This window comes from Pseudophryne corroboree, chromosome 1 (genome assembly GCF_028390025.1).
Source record: "Pseudophryne corroboree isolate aPseCor3 chromosome 1, aPseCor3.hap2, whole genome shotgun sequence".
NCBI classification, from domain to species: domain Eukaryota; kingdom Metazoa; phylum Chordata; class Amphibia; order Anura; family Myobatrachidae; genus Pseudophryne; species Pseudophryne corroboree.
In genome coordinates this window covers 265568580-265582731 of record NC_086444.1, presented here as the reverse complement: position 1 = coordinate 265582731, position 14152 = coordinate 265568580, and the positions used below count along the sequence as shown (strand labels likewise).

General features: G+C 44.1%; 1 protein-coding gene across 1 annotated transcript; it reads right to left on the bottom strand.

The window, feature by feature from the left end:
- Positions 1–4167: 4167 nt before the first annotated feature.
- LOC134927396 (paraneoplastic antigen Ma1 homolog) lies at positions 4168–4869 on the bottom strand. The gene has a single exon (XM_063921827.1). It carries the CDS (start codon positions 4867–4869, stop codon positions 4168–4170), a length of 702 nt encoding a protein of 233 aa, XP_063777897.1.
- Between the last annotated feature and the right edge of the window lie 9283 nt (positions 4870–14152).

The window sequence follows — 14152 nt, the reverse complement described above, 5'->3', positions numbered from 1 at the left end:
GGTCCTTACTATAAAAGTACCCTGCCCCTTCATTATCATCTTCAGGGGATATTCCCTCACCATGAGTGAGTGTCTCTGTGGTATTTTCCACAACTGGAGTCTTTGTCCTTGCCTCTCCACTCTTACTTAACTCCATTCGTCTATCCAGAGTATGGTCGAACAAGATATCTTGCCTAACGGGTAATAAATGATTTCGATGGTACGTGACAATAGGACCATCTCCGTCTTCGGTTATCAATTGGTATACTGGGATGCCCGGTAGTTGCTTGATTACCTTATATGGAATCTCTTTCCATCGATTTGTTAACTTCTGACGTCGAGGAGCCCCAAGACGTTTAACCAGTACTCTATCTCCGGGGAGTAGTACCTGTTCCTTTACTTTCCTATCGTAATTGCGTTTATTCTTCTCGCCCTGCTTTAGGGACGATAATGGGCAATATCAAAAGCCTGTTGTAGCTCCTTCCTCAGCCTTTGCGCATACTGGGTGTGTGTAGGGTGGCGAGAGTGAGTGGTGCTTGTCCCAAGGCAAATGTCGATGGGCAATCTTGCCTCCCGTCCGAACATCAGTACATAGGGAGAGTATCCCGTAGCATAATTTACAGTACAATTATAAGCATGGACTAGTTGACACACGTGTCGCTTCCATTGGACTTTGTCTCTTGCATTGAGAGTTCCTAGCATATCAAGGAGGGTTCTATTGAACCGTTCGGGTTGAGGATCTCCCTGCAGGTGGTATGGAGAAGTTCTTGATTTTTTAATTCCACAACACACACACACAATTCCTTAATCAGCTTACTCTCGAAATCCCTCCATTGATCGGCATGGATCCGTGCCGGCAACCCGTAATGCACAAAGAATTTTTCCCATAACGTTTTAGCAACGGTTATTGCCTTCTGGTCGATAGTAACGTAAGCTTGAGCGTACCTAGTAAAATGATCGGTCACTACTAGAATGTTACTTTCTTTTCAGGAGGGCCCCTCTAAAGACAAGAAGTCTATACAAATTAGTTCCAAAGGTCCTGAGCTGTCCATATTCACTAATTTGGCAGATGGCACAGGAAGGGATTTCCTCAATATGCAATTCCGACATTTCTTACATTAAGCTTCGATGTCTCCATTCATAAAAGGCCAGTATACTCTCTCGGCTGCAAGATTACGAGTCTTATCACATCCCAAATGTCCATGGTGGTCATGTAGTGATCATAGTACCATAGGAATATACACTGTTGGAAGCACTAATTGCTGCCGTAGGTACCCAGAATGGGTGTTAGTCTCTCGGTACAATATCCCCTGTTTGAAGATTAGCTTCTTCCTTTGTCGCAGCAATGCTTGAGATCTGGTGGATAACGGAGGACTATTAACAGTTCCCTGTTGAGTATTTAGGCGCATAATGACAGCTGCTAAATGTGGATCTCGCCTCTGAGCTTCTCGAATTTGATCATGAGACAAGATATCCAGTCCCCCCATTTCTGCCTGCGATATCCAACAGTACATCAATGGTAGAACAGTTCCTGTTGCTCCCAGCGAACTTACTACCTCTTGCGGTTTATCCCGCAGGTTCATTATTTGTTGACACAAGCCTTGTACAGCAAGTGCAGGAACTTCTACCCACTTATTATTACTTTTGGCAACAGGATTCGGTAGTCGAGATAGAGCATCTGCGTCTATATTACTAACCCCCGGCCGGTATTTCAGTGTGAAGTGGTAGTTGGATAAGGCCGCCAGCCACCGATGCCCTGTGGCATCTAATCTTGCTGTGGAATTTATATAAGTCAGCGGGTTATTATCCGTGTGTACTGTGAAATGTACTCCATAGAGATAATCGTGAAACTTCTCTACCACAGCCCACTTTAACGCAAGAAACTCCAACTTGTGTACCGGATATTTGCTTTCACTGGTTGATAATCCTCGGCTAACATAGGCTACGGGTCGTAGCCGTCCTTGCTGCGGTTGATACAGGACTCCCCCCAATCCATCAAACGACGCATCTATGTGCAGCTCGTAAGGCAATTCGGGATTGGCATAAGCTAGGACAGGAGAGTGGGTTAGGCCATGTTTCAATTGAAGAAAAGCATCCTCACATAAGCTGGTCCACCGATCTCCGAACTCCTCCTGTGGTTTGAAATACTCAGTCTTATCTTTATTCGATCTAGGCCCTCTTCAATATGTCACTAGGGGGTAGCCTTTTGTTAGCTCCGTGAGCGGTCGAGCTATTCTGGAGTATTGTGGTACAAACCGGCGATAGTAGCCACAGAATCCTAAGAATGAACGCAGTTCCTTTAAGTTCTTTGGGCGTGGCCACTGCCTCACTGCTTCAGTCTTGTCTGGATCAGTTGATATTCCCTCCCTACTAACAATGTGTCCCAGATATTTGACCTTGGTCTGACAAAGTCTACATTTATCGACGGATAGTTTTAAACCCTTTTTCTGAAGTCTATCTAACACTTTCATCAATCTAGCATTATGCTCTGCAAGAGTCCTTTCAAATACAATTATATCATCCAAGTAGACCAGGACCTCTCTGTAACCCATATCCCCTACCGTTTGCTCCATTGTTCTTTGGAATGTAGCAGGGGCCCCTTTGACTCCTTGAGGCATTTTGAGGAACTCAAAAAATCCAATAGTACAGATGAAGGCTGTTTTGGCTCTATCTTCGGGCTTCATCGGTATCTGATAGTACCCGCATCGCATGTCTAGGACGGAGAACCAATGGCTCCCTTGTAGGCAGTCCAGTGCTTCCTCTACCTTGGGCACCGTGTACTGATCTGTAACTGTCCGGTTATTTAGGGTACGATAATCGATGCATAACCGTATGTCTCCATTTTTCTTCCGAGCCACAACAATGGGGGAGGCATAAGGACTCTCGGAGTCGGCTATTACATGATTCTCTAGTAGTTTCTTTAAGTGTTGTCGCACAACATCGAAGTAAGCCGGGGCTAGCCTGCGAGACCTTTCACGGATCGGCGTGGTATCACTCAAATTAATCCGATGTTCTACACCCACAGCCGTTCCCAATTCCCACTCATCTATGGAAAAAACTTGCTGTCTAGTTTGCAGTTCCTCTATTAACTGATCTTGCTCCTGTATACTGATATCACTTCCTTGAAAACACTTTCGAATCTTAGAGAGAAAGCGTTCCTCAGCTGTACCTACCGACTCTGTCTCTTGTCTCGCAGGAGTGCTACTATCCCTCAGTGTAGTCGTATGAACCATGAACGAACTCTCACTGGGATAAGAGGTAATTTCAGGATCTTGGTCCAGACACCATCTCGATAGCATTTTAAATAAGTTGGAATTAGTCCCAACAATATTCGCAACCGTCTCTCTATCTCCCGGGGATCCGAGCACACCAGTGCCACTAAGGGTATTGGTTCGACATTATCTGCTAACAATGGGGTGAATTCAATGTAAGTCACCACATACCCCAAGTAGGGGTATTTTTGGTTGCTCAACCCCCAGATTGCTAGGCCATCAACTGGTAATATAGGTATATCTGATAAATTTTTACGGTACCAGCTCTCAAAGATTATGGATACCTGGGAACCGCTGTCTAAGAGAACCTCGCAGGCCTGCCCATTGATGAAAGCTTGTATCAATGGGGCCTTCCCTAGCAGTCTATCAGGGATGTTATCTGGCCACTGGACACCCCCCATTGCACTCACTACTATTATTGGGGTGTCGGTGCGGGGTTCACAAACGCCCCCTCTGCATTTTCCGGCGAACTTTCACTCTGATCTCCATGTGTACTAGAACGTCTTCCATAGTTCCCATTCTGAGGACACTCAAACGATCGGTGTCCCAATTGCCCACTTCGATAACAAAGAATATAATCACGATTGTCTTGTCGCCTGGAATATCCTCTACCCCTCCCGCGAGTGGCTGTCCCAGAAGTATTGCTCTGTAGTGTAATCAATTGGTCTAGTTTTTTATTTTGTTCTTCCAACAGTTTGTATAATCTCTCATTCTCTGTGGGACCTTCTGGGGTAGGTAACACAACTTTCACTTTTCTGAAGCTCTTCTCTCTATTTTCAATTTGCACCTCCTCTAACTTTACTTCCTTTATCAATTCACCTAAAGTTGGGGGTCGAGCCCTGACAGCACTGCACCGCAGTCGTTGGGCGACAGGATTGTTGGTCAAAGCCCCCCGCAGTATATGCTTTAAACGTTTCTAATCAATCTCAGAGGCTTCAATCCCTCCTTTGTCCATCAATTTATATAATATCTTATCTAGACGATAAATATAATTAGTGAGAGTCTCAGCAGGCTCTTGGTAGGTCTGATTTAGCCTAGACAAGATATCCCCTACGTCTTCTAGAGTTCCAAAAAAATAATCTAGGGCGTTGAAATAGTCTTTCAAGGTGGCGCTGGGATTGCTTCTCCGTGTAGCGTGGATGATGCCCATGGCAGGACCTCTCAGGCTTTCCACAATCCTTTGTTTTTTTATGTGCTCCGGGCACCTCCACTCTTCAGAGTGTTGCACGGCGGCTTCTCTCCAAGCGTCATATCCTTCTTCTCCGGTAGGGACTGGCGTTATGCCAGAAAAAACTCTGCGCCTTCTATATCCTCCCTCATAATGCCAGCGTTCAAAGTGGCTGACCATTTTATCCATTACCGCCTCCACTTGCGGTTCTACAGATTCACGTGTATTGGTACTCGGAATGGTTCTTGACAGAGAACTATCCCCCGCGTTCTGATGATTTCCCTCAATTCTCTCCATTCTATTATCATTAATGGCTACCTGAGCTTCTCCCTCGGTCTCTCCAACTTCACTAGGCCACATTATTTGCCATCTTCTGCCGGGTACTCCTTCCACTAATATTTTTACAGGAATCAATTCAGAGTCCAGGTATTCTTGATTGGTTATCAACATGGCACATGTATCGCCAGTGGCACTCTTCCACTTGTCAACTATACCAGGATTTCTTATCCCATACAATCTCTGTACTTCTTTAATCACTTTGTCATCTGCCTTCAAAGTTGCCCACTATGCATATACCTTGGCGAGGATCTACGCCTTGATCTTGACACCAGGCATATACGTCCTTCTCCAGTATGACCTCCATCACCGTTCAGGAAGCTAGTGTATTTTAGGAATCTCAGCAGTGCCTCCAAATGTAGCCCTCCCTTGGACTGGAATGTTCCTTGAAATAAGTCAGTGCCTCCACTCAAACCTTTAAGCTACGATGTTTGACCGTAATTATAGGGAAAGTTTGAGAAAACCCTGTATTAAACTCTGATTTCACTACCACTTGATTACCTTCTCCCTGGTTATCTTCTCCCAACCGTGTGGGTAAAGGGTGTGTCTCCCGTAGCCTACCGTAATGAGTGCAAACCGTGATGATCTCGTCGAGTGACTCCTCCTTGTCTCTCCTTTGTAAATGCAATTAGGAACATAGACAGTGACAATACAGTAGAACATAGATATCAATGGAGTTTAGTTATAATCAATACATTTACTGTATAACAATTGACTAAATTACAGCAATTTACTAAACTACATTCAATAAAATTCTGGGGAGAATTTCCCCACAACAATTTACCCGAATACTCATATATTTGCAAATATATATATATATATATATATATATATATATATAAAGTCAGTGCACTGGTACCGTCTTTCTCTTTCCCTCAGCCCAATAGTGAGAATCCTTGGTTAACCGTAAAGTAAACCCACGACTGTGGAATAGATAGTCTTGGACGTGTTGAAATCTCAATGGGGTTTAGGAAGAAGATGCTAAGTCTTGTATTCGTGTCCACTCTGTTTAGTTCACACTTTAATCCTAGTCTCTTAACCGGCTAATAAATAAGTGGCCTGGACTCTTCGGATATCCCTGTTGTAGTAAACCCGAGGCGATATATTCTAATGGCAATATACCCGTCCTTTACGTGTTGATGCACATGTAATTCATTAGAAGCAAGGTTACAGTGGTGTAACTAAAGTTATCTATATCTCAATGTCACTGCTTTATTTCAGGAGGATCTCCATGTATAAATGGGGACACCAATTAACCTTCACTGGCTCAGTTCAAGCACAACTCAGCAACGCCCCAGGTAGGTAACTACTCAGTCTCTCTAATAGGCATCAAATACTTTATTCCACTCTAGGTAAATATAGTCTCTTCTTTGGGTAAGTATTTAGGAATAGTCTTTTATACTCTATGGACTCCTTTCAGTGTTATAATTATACTTTAGGGATGTGAGTGCAATTACCATATCTCTGTTATACTGTCCCAGTGCCTCACTATCCCTGCTATGCCTCTTAAGCCTTCATTAGGATCCAGCTTACTCAATGGGTAATGGGGCGTTATTTGATTACAGGTCCTCCTACAGGGCGGCTCTGTGCGATGCTGACGGCTCTGATCAGAATAGGGGTTGCCCTACTAATCGGACACTCCGCCCTCTCTGCGACTCCTCCTAATCGAGTCTTAGCCATTTACCTTCCCTCCTCGGCGGCCGCAGTAGTGGACACTTCTGCTCCCCCAGCGCTGCAGTCTCAGAGTGCTGAATGTGCTGATCCTGTCGCCGCTGAGTGTAGCGGCTTCCTCCTGGTAAGCGGTGGTCAGCGGATCTCAGGTAATTAGAGGGACGGCTCTCCTCTCTTAACACCCCCGGTTTCCTTGTGAGTCTCCAGCCGCTGCTCCTTTCGTGTCCGTCTCACTCACCCGCTCCTCCTGACGCACCAATCTTTTTTTTCCAACTGACATCTCTTTTCTCGCGGCCCGCACACGTGCCTCCACTGTCCCCGAGCCCAACAGGGACCCAATCCCCAAGTTAACCCTCTCCATCCTATTTATGCATTAGCAATACTATCAGTACCCTTATGATTATATCGACATTACAATTCTTATATATTAAACTTCACATATACACATATACATTCTTATATTCCAAACAACATATATTTTTACAGAATTACTGTATCCATCCCTACATAAGGCAAACCAATGTGGCTCCTGGCCACCACCCCTCTGGAGACTGGCCACACCCCTAAACATGGGCCCCTACCAATGCAGTTACCTGGTGGGCCCTTCACGCCCCAATCCGACACTGGTAACAATACACCCACAGAAGTTAAAATGCACTGAGGCTTCAGCTGTCCTCACAGAGGTTGAACCTGTCACTCCTTGCTTCATACTTAGTGTGGCTACTTATGTGAGCAGGTAAATTGGATGAGCTCTAGCTGAGCAGACACGCCGGCTGAGCAGTGGGATCACTTCCAGCTCCATTCCAGCTGCACAGACCTACAATATAGGGGCTTTAAATTATCACATGCACAGGCTAACTGCTATAATTAATAATGATTCAAACATAGGCCCTCATTTAACAATGGGTTTTGCTGTTAAAAACCCGATATTAGTGATAAATAACAGCTTTGTTTATTTAAGAAGCCCCCCACAGCGCTGTTTTATGTCAGCGCTATTTTTTTTACCCCCTTCGTTGACTTTACATGTTAAAGTTTATTTAACAACGAGCGGTATTCCCCAAATACCGCTCGTTGCGCTGTTTCAAACTCGCCAGCTGCTCCTATCTGTTAATTAGCGCTCACTGGCGCTGTTTGTCCCTGAAGCAGCGGGGAGCCGGGAGAGCTGCAGAGAGGAAGTGAAAGGAGAGAGGACGCAGCAGGATCATCTGCTGCATCTCACCAGCTCACTCCCTCTCTCCCACCACACACACACACACACACACACACACACACACACACACACACACACACGGCACACAACACAAATGGCACATAACACACACACACGGACACAGAATGCGCGTACACACACACACACACACACACACACACACACACGGGGCCGAGGACCGATGGTGGGGAGGAGGTTGGACGCTGGAGTGAAGGTGGTGGGAAGCAGACCAGCACAGATGCTGCTCACTGGTGCCGATGTTGGTTGTGGGAGGTGCCTGGGTACCAGAGGAGGGAGGGCGGCTGCCCCAGCCTCTTTGTCATCCCGCTCCCCCTTCCGCGCATGTGCTGGAAAAGGAGAAACAGACGGCGCATGCGCAAACTGCATGACTTAAAAGAAAACTTCATTAGTCAGCGCTGTTTGGATTTGACAAACAGCTCTCCCGAGTGGTTTAACGTTACCGCTTGCCAGCAACAGCTATAATGCTGAATACAAGTAAAAAAGCACGGCAAGCAGTAACATTAATTAGCATAAGAAAAAGTTTTTGTTGATAAATGGGGGCCATAGATTGGTGCTTTTTGTGCTCTATACATTCTTATCACAGCATGTATAGGAAGTAACTGTATTACTGACGGCCAAATAGGCTGTTTTAGAATAGTTTCATTACAAATATCGATATTTATAGAGTAAAATGATCAGGATCTAGGGGGTTATTCAGAGTTGTTAGAAAACCAAAAAAAGTTAGCAAATGGGCAAAACCATGTTGCACTGCAGATTTGCCTGGGTTATATTGTTTCTATGCAGGGTAAATACTGACTGCTTAATTTTTACACTGCAATTTAGATTTCAGTTTGAGCACACCACACCCAAATCTAAATCTCTCTGCACATGTTACATCTGCCCCTCCTGCAGTGCAACATGGTTTTGCCTAATTGCTAACTTTTTTGGTTTGCTAACAACTCTGATTAAGCACCCTATACTATATTGATCAGAACAGATAAAGTAAAGGTGGACAATGATGTCCAAATCTGACCATGTATGTAGACATAATCTGTAAGCCTAATGGGAATCCCGGATGCCAAATGGCTAGATATTTTTCATTTATCCACACACATGTATCATCTGTGCACCTGTAGGCAGAAAAGTTATATACTGTACTGTAGATAATAGATAACAACTTTGACTTAAAAAAATAGCAATATTTCAGTAATAAAATAGCAACAATGTAGATGTGTGTAAAATGAAGCCCATGAAAAAACACTGTTTTATCCCCATTAAAAATATGTTTTTATATAAATTAAACCCCTTTCACACAGAGATTTTAACCCAGGATATTGCTGTGGCAAGCCAGGTCAACCCGAGTCCAAACTCTGGGGCAGATGTATTAAGCCTGGAGAAGTGATAAAGCAGTGATAAAGAAGAGATAAATAGAAGGTGCTAACGCACCAGCCAATAATTGCAGGTTTGTAATATGTCAGGAGCTTATTAGTTGGTGCGTTATCACCTTCCTCTTATCCCTTCTTTATCTCTGCTTTATCACTACCAGGATTAATACCCCTTTCAGACCACAGGTCGCAGGTCGCACCCGGGAGCCATACATGGGTGCTTCCAGTGTAAGACCCGCTCAGGCCTCTTTCTACTGACATTCCCAACCCGGCATATTGCCGGGTTGGTGACGTCAGCGGTGACGCGGGGGGCAGCTCTTGGAGATCACATGATCTTCAAGCTCCACCTGTCCCTATAGTGTGAACGCAGAGCCGGCCCTAACCAATATGATGCCCTAGGCAAGATTTTGGCTGGTGCTCCCTAGCACCGCCGCTAGTTCTGCCTCTGACCCAGCACCATCAACCCTCACCCATAGCAGTCCTCATTTTGGTGTTCCTAACCCCTATATTTTACATAGGAACAGTGCGCACCCAAAAGGGGTGTGGTCTTGCTGGGAAGGGGCATGGCCCCACAATAGTAGTATCCCCAATTCAAATTATACCACACTTGATTCACATTTTATTATGCAATAGTGTCCCTAATTCATGTTACATCACAAAGCAGTGCCACTTTACCTTATAAACTTTATTCCTCACAGTAGTGCCCCTTATTCACATTACATCACACTGAATTGATCCCAATTCACATTACACCACACCATATTGCTCTTTATCCACATTAGACCACACAGTAGTGCTCTTTCTATACGTTACGCGACACAGTAGAGCACCTTATACACATAATGCCACATATTAGTAATGAATTTATACACACAATACCACACAGTAATGCCCCTTACACATATGACACACATTATTAATGTCCTTAAAAACATAATGCACCATACACATTATGCCAACCTTTATTAATGCCTTTATACATGAAGATTGAAAGTTTGGGCACCCCAGAAAAATAATTTTAATGTGCAAAAAGAAGCCAAGGAAAGATGGAAAAATCTCCAAAAGGCATCAAATTACAGATTAGACTTTCTTAGAACATGTCAAAAAAAGTTTGATTTTATTTTCATCATTTACACTTTCAAAAGAACAGAACACAAAAAATGGCATCTGCAAAAGTTTGGGCACCCTGCAGAGTTAATACCGTGTACTGCCCCCTTTGGCAAGTATCACAGCTTGTAAACGCTTTTTGTAGCCAGCCAAGAGTCTTTCAATTCTTGTTTGAGGTATCTTCGCCCATTCTTCCTTACAAAAGTCTTCCAGTTCTTTGAGATTCCTGGGCTGTCTGTGACGCACTGCTCTTTTAAGGTCTATCCATAGATTTTCAATTATGTTGAGGTCAGGAGATTGTGAAGGCCATGGCAAAACCTTCAGTTTATGCCTCTTGATGTAATCCACTGTGGATTTTGAGGTGTGTTTAGGATCATTATCCATTTGTAGAAGCCAGCTTCTCTTTAACTTCAGCTTTTTCACAGATGGCATAAAGTTAGCGTCCAAAATTTGCTGGAATCTTATTGAATCCATTTTTCCTTCTACTCGTGAAATGTTCCCTGTGCCACTGGCTGCAATACAACCCCAAAGCATGATTGATCCACCCCCATGCTTAACAGTTGGACAGAGGTTCTTTTCATTAAATTCTGTGCCCTTCTCTAAACGTACCTTTGCTCATTCCGACCAAAAAGTTATATTTTAACCTCATCGGTCCACAGAACTTTATTCCAAAATGCATCAGGCTTGTCTATATGTTCATTTGCAAACTTCAAACGCTGATTTTTGTGGTGAGGACGTAGAAGAGGTCTTCTTCTGATGACTCTTCCATGAAGACCATATTTGTACAAGTATCTCTTTATAGTGGAATAGTGTACCACAACTCCAGTGTCTGCCAGATCTTCCTGGAGGGATCGTGCAGTCAAACGTGGATTTTGACTTGCTTTTCTCACAATCCTGCGAGCTGTTCTGTCTGATATTTTTCTTGGTCTTCCAGATCTTGCTTTAACTTCCACTGTTCCCGATGACTGCCATTTCTTAATTACATTCCGAACAGAGGATATGGGCATCTGATAACGCTTTACTATCTTCTTATAGCCTTCTCCTGCTTTGTGAGCGTCAACTATTCTCAGTTTCAGTGTTCTACACAACTACTTAGAGGAACCCATGGTGCTGATTGTTGGAGCAAGGTCAGATGAGTCTGGGCTTTTAAGACCTTTGAGATTGACATCACCTGGTCTTTCCAGACGATGATTGAGAACAATCCATGACACTGCCAGGTCTCAGCTGTCCAAAGGGGGCAGTACAAGGTATTAACTCTGCAGGGTGCCCAAACTTTTGCAGATGCCATTTTTTGTTTTCTGTTCTTTTGAAAGTGTAAATGATGGAAATAAAATCAAACTTTTATTGACATGTTATAAGAATGTCTAATCTGTAATTTAATGCCTTTGAGTTTTTTCCATCTTTCCTTGGCTTCTTTTTGCACATTAAAATGATTTTTTGCCTGGGGTGCCCAAACTTTTGATCCCCACTGTACACATAATGTCCCTTACACATATGCCGCACATTATTAATGCCCTTATACACATAATGACACATATAATGTACCTTTCGCATATGCCACACATTATTAGTGCACTTATACACATAATGACACACATAGTGCCCCTTACACATTTGCCGCACATTATTAATGCATTTATACACAACACTCATAATGCCCCTTACACATATGCCGAACACTATTGCACAACCAACCCACCCACACACAGCACTCACATGGTCGTTAACATTGTGACCTCTGTCTCTGTTGGACACAGATGTGTCCTCATGCATCTTGCCTCAATACGCCATGCAGGAGATGCCTGATGTGAGTCAGCTGGCAACTCTGCTAACGCCGAGCGCCTTTTTTTGATGAAAATGAATCTTATTTGCCTTACTATTTGACTAGGATACACAAGCAGCTTCTGATGATTAAAATGATATGCAGCATGCCTATATTCTGTGTGCGACTGTGACTGTATCTGCATATGAAATGCTACATTAGTGATTTCCAAGAATACACTGTAATGTAGCATTTCATATGCAGATACAGCCGCAGTCACAAACAGAATATAGGCATGCTGCATATCATTTTAATCAGCAGCAGCTGCTGGTGCCCCTAGGCATACCAAATGCCCTAGGCAATTGCCTAGTTTGCCTATGCCTAGGGCCGGCTCTGTGTGAACGGGAAACGGGTCGCCTGGACACGGCTTTCCCATTCACACCTCACAGCGACCTGGATTGAATCAGTGTTCAGCCCTGATCGCTTACCCTGGCCCCTTTCGGACCGCACAGCAACACGGGTTATGCGCACTCATGTGTAATTACTCGTGTTACAAGCTGTCTGTCTGAAAGGGGAATAACAGAGTCATTACAATCCTCAAGCCTACTTCGAGCTTACAACCAACCCCATCACTCATTTTGTTTCTCCTAAACTACTGCATTTAGTATATAATGGGGCAGACATATGCAAGTTGTACGTAATTGTTCCCACATGTGCTGAAAAGAATACTTATATTCACAGTATGCAGAGTTCTAGGCATCTCTGCAGCCAGGCTGCCCCTATCTGCAGGTTTAGTTTTATAGCCATCATCATTATCACTGCGCAATTGCCCCAGAAGGACTGAATCCTCCACATAAACAGTAGTGATGAGCGGGTTCGGTTCCTCGGAATCCGAACCCCCCCGAACTTCAGCCTTTTTACACTGGTCCGAGGCAGACTCGGATCTTCCCGCCTTGCTCGGTTAACCCGAGCGCGCCCGAACATCATCATCCCGCTGTCGGATTCTCGCGAGGCTCGGATTCTATCGCGAGACTCGGATTCTATATAAGGAGCCGCGCGTCGCCGCCATTTTCACACGTGCATTGAGATTGATAGGGAGAGGACGTGGCTGGCGTCCTCTCCGTTTAGAATAGAAATAGATAGAGAGTGAGAGTGAGACACTTGATTTACTGGAGCTTAGGAGTACTCAGAGAGTGCAGAGTTTACTAGTGACTGACCAGTGACCACCAGTGCAGTTTTATTATTATTTAATATAATCCGTTCTCTGCCTGAAAAAAAACGATACACAGTGACACAGTATACCATATCTGTGCTCAGCCTCAGTGTGCTGCATCATCTGTGTATATCTGACTGTGCTGAGTGCTCACTGCTCACACAGCTTAATTGTGGGGGAGACTGGGGAGCAGTTATAGCAGGAGTACATTAACAGTGCACACTTTTGCTGCCAGAGTGCCACTGCCAGTGTGACTGACCAGTGACCACTGACCACCAGTATATTGTGATTGTCTGCCTGAAAAAGTTAAACACTCGTCGTGTGGTGTTTTTATTCTATAAACGCATTCTGCTGACAGTGTCCAGCAGGTCCGTCATTATATAATATATACCTGTCCGGCTGCAGTAGTGATATATATATATTTTTTATATCATTATCATCCAGTCTATAATAGCAGCAGACGCAGTACGGTAGTCCACGGCTGTAGCTACCTCTGTGTCGGCAGTCGCTCGTCCATCCATAATTGTATACCACCTACCTGTGGTGTTTTTTTTTTTTTTTATCTTCTTGATACTAGTAGCTTACTTTAGGAGTCTGCAGTGCTGACAGTGTCCAGCAGGTCCGTCATTATATAATATATACCTGTCCGGCTGCAGTAGTGATATATATATATTTTTTATATCATTATCATCCAGACTATATTAGCAGCAGACGCAGTACGGTAGTCCACGGCTGTAGCTACCTCTGTGTCGGCAGTCGCACGTCCATCCATAAGTATACTAGTATCCATCCATCTCCATTGTTTACCTGAGGTGCCTTTTAGTTGTGCCTATTAAAATATGGAGAACAAAAATGTTGAGGTTCCAAAAATAGGGAAAGATCAAGATCGACTTCCACCTCGTGCTGAAGCTGCTGCCACTAGTCATGGCCGAGACGATGAAATGCCATCAACGTCGTCTGCCAAGGCCGATGCCCAATGTCATAGTACAGAGCATGTAAAATCCAAAACACCAAATATCAGTAAAAAAAGGACTCAAAAATCTAAAATA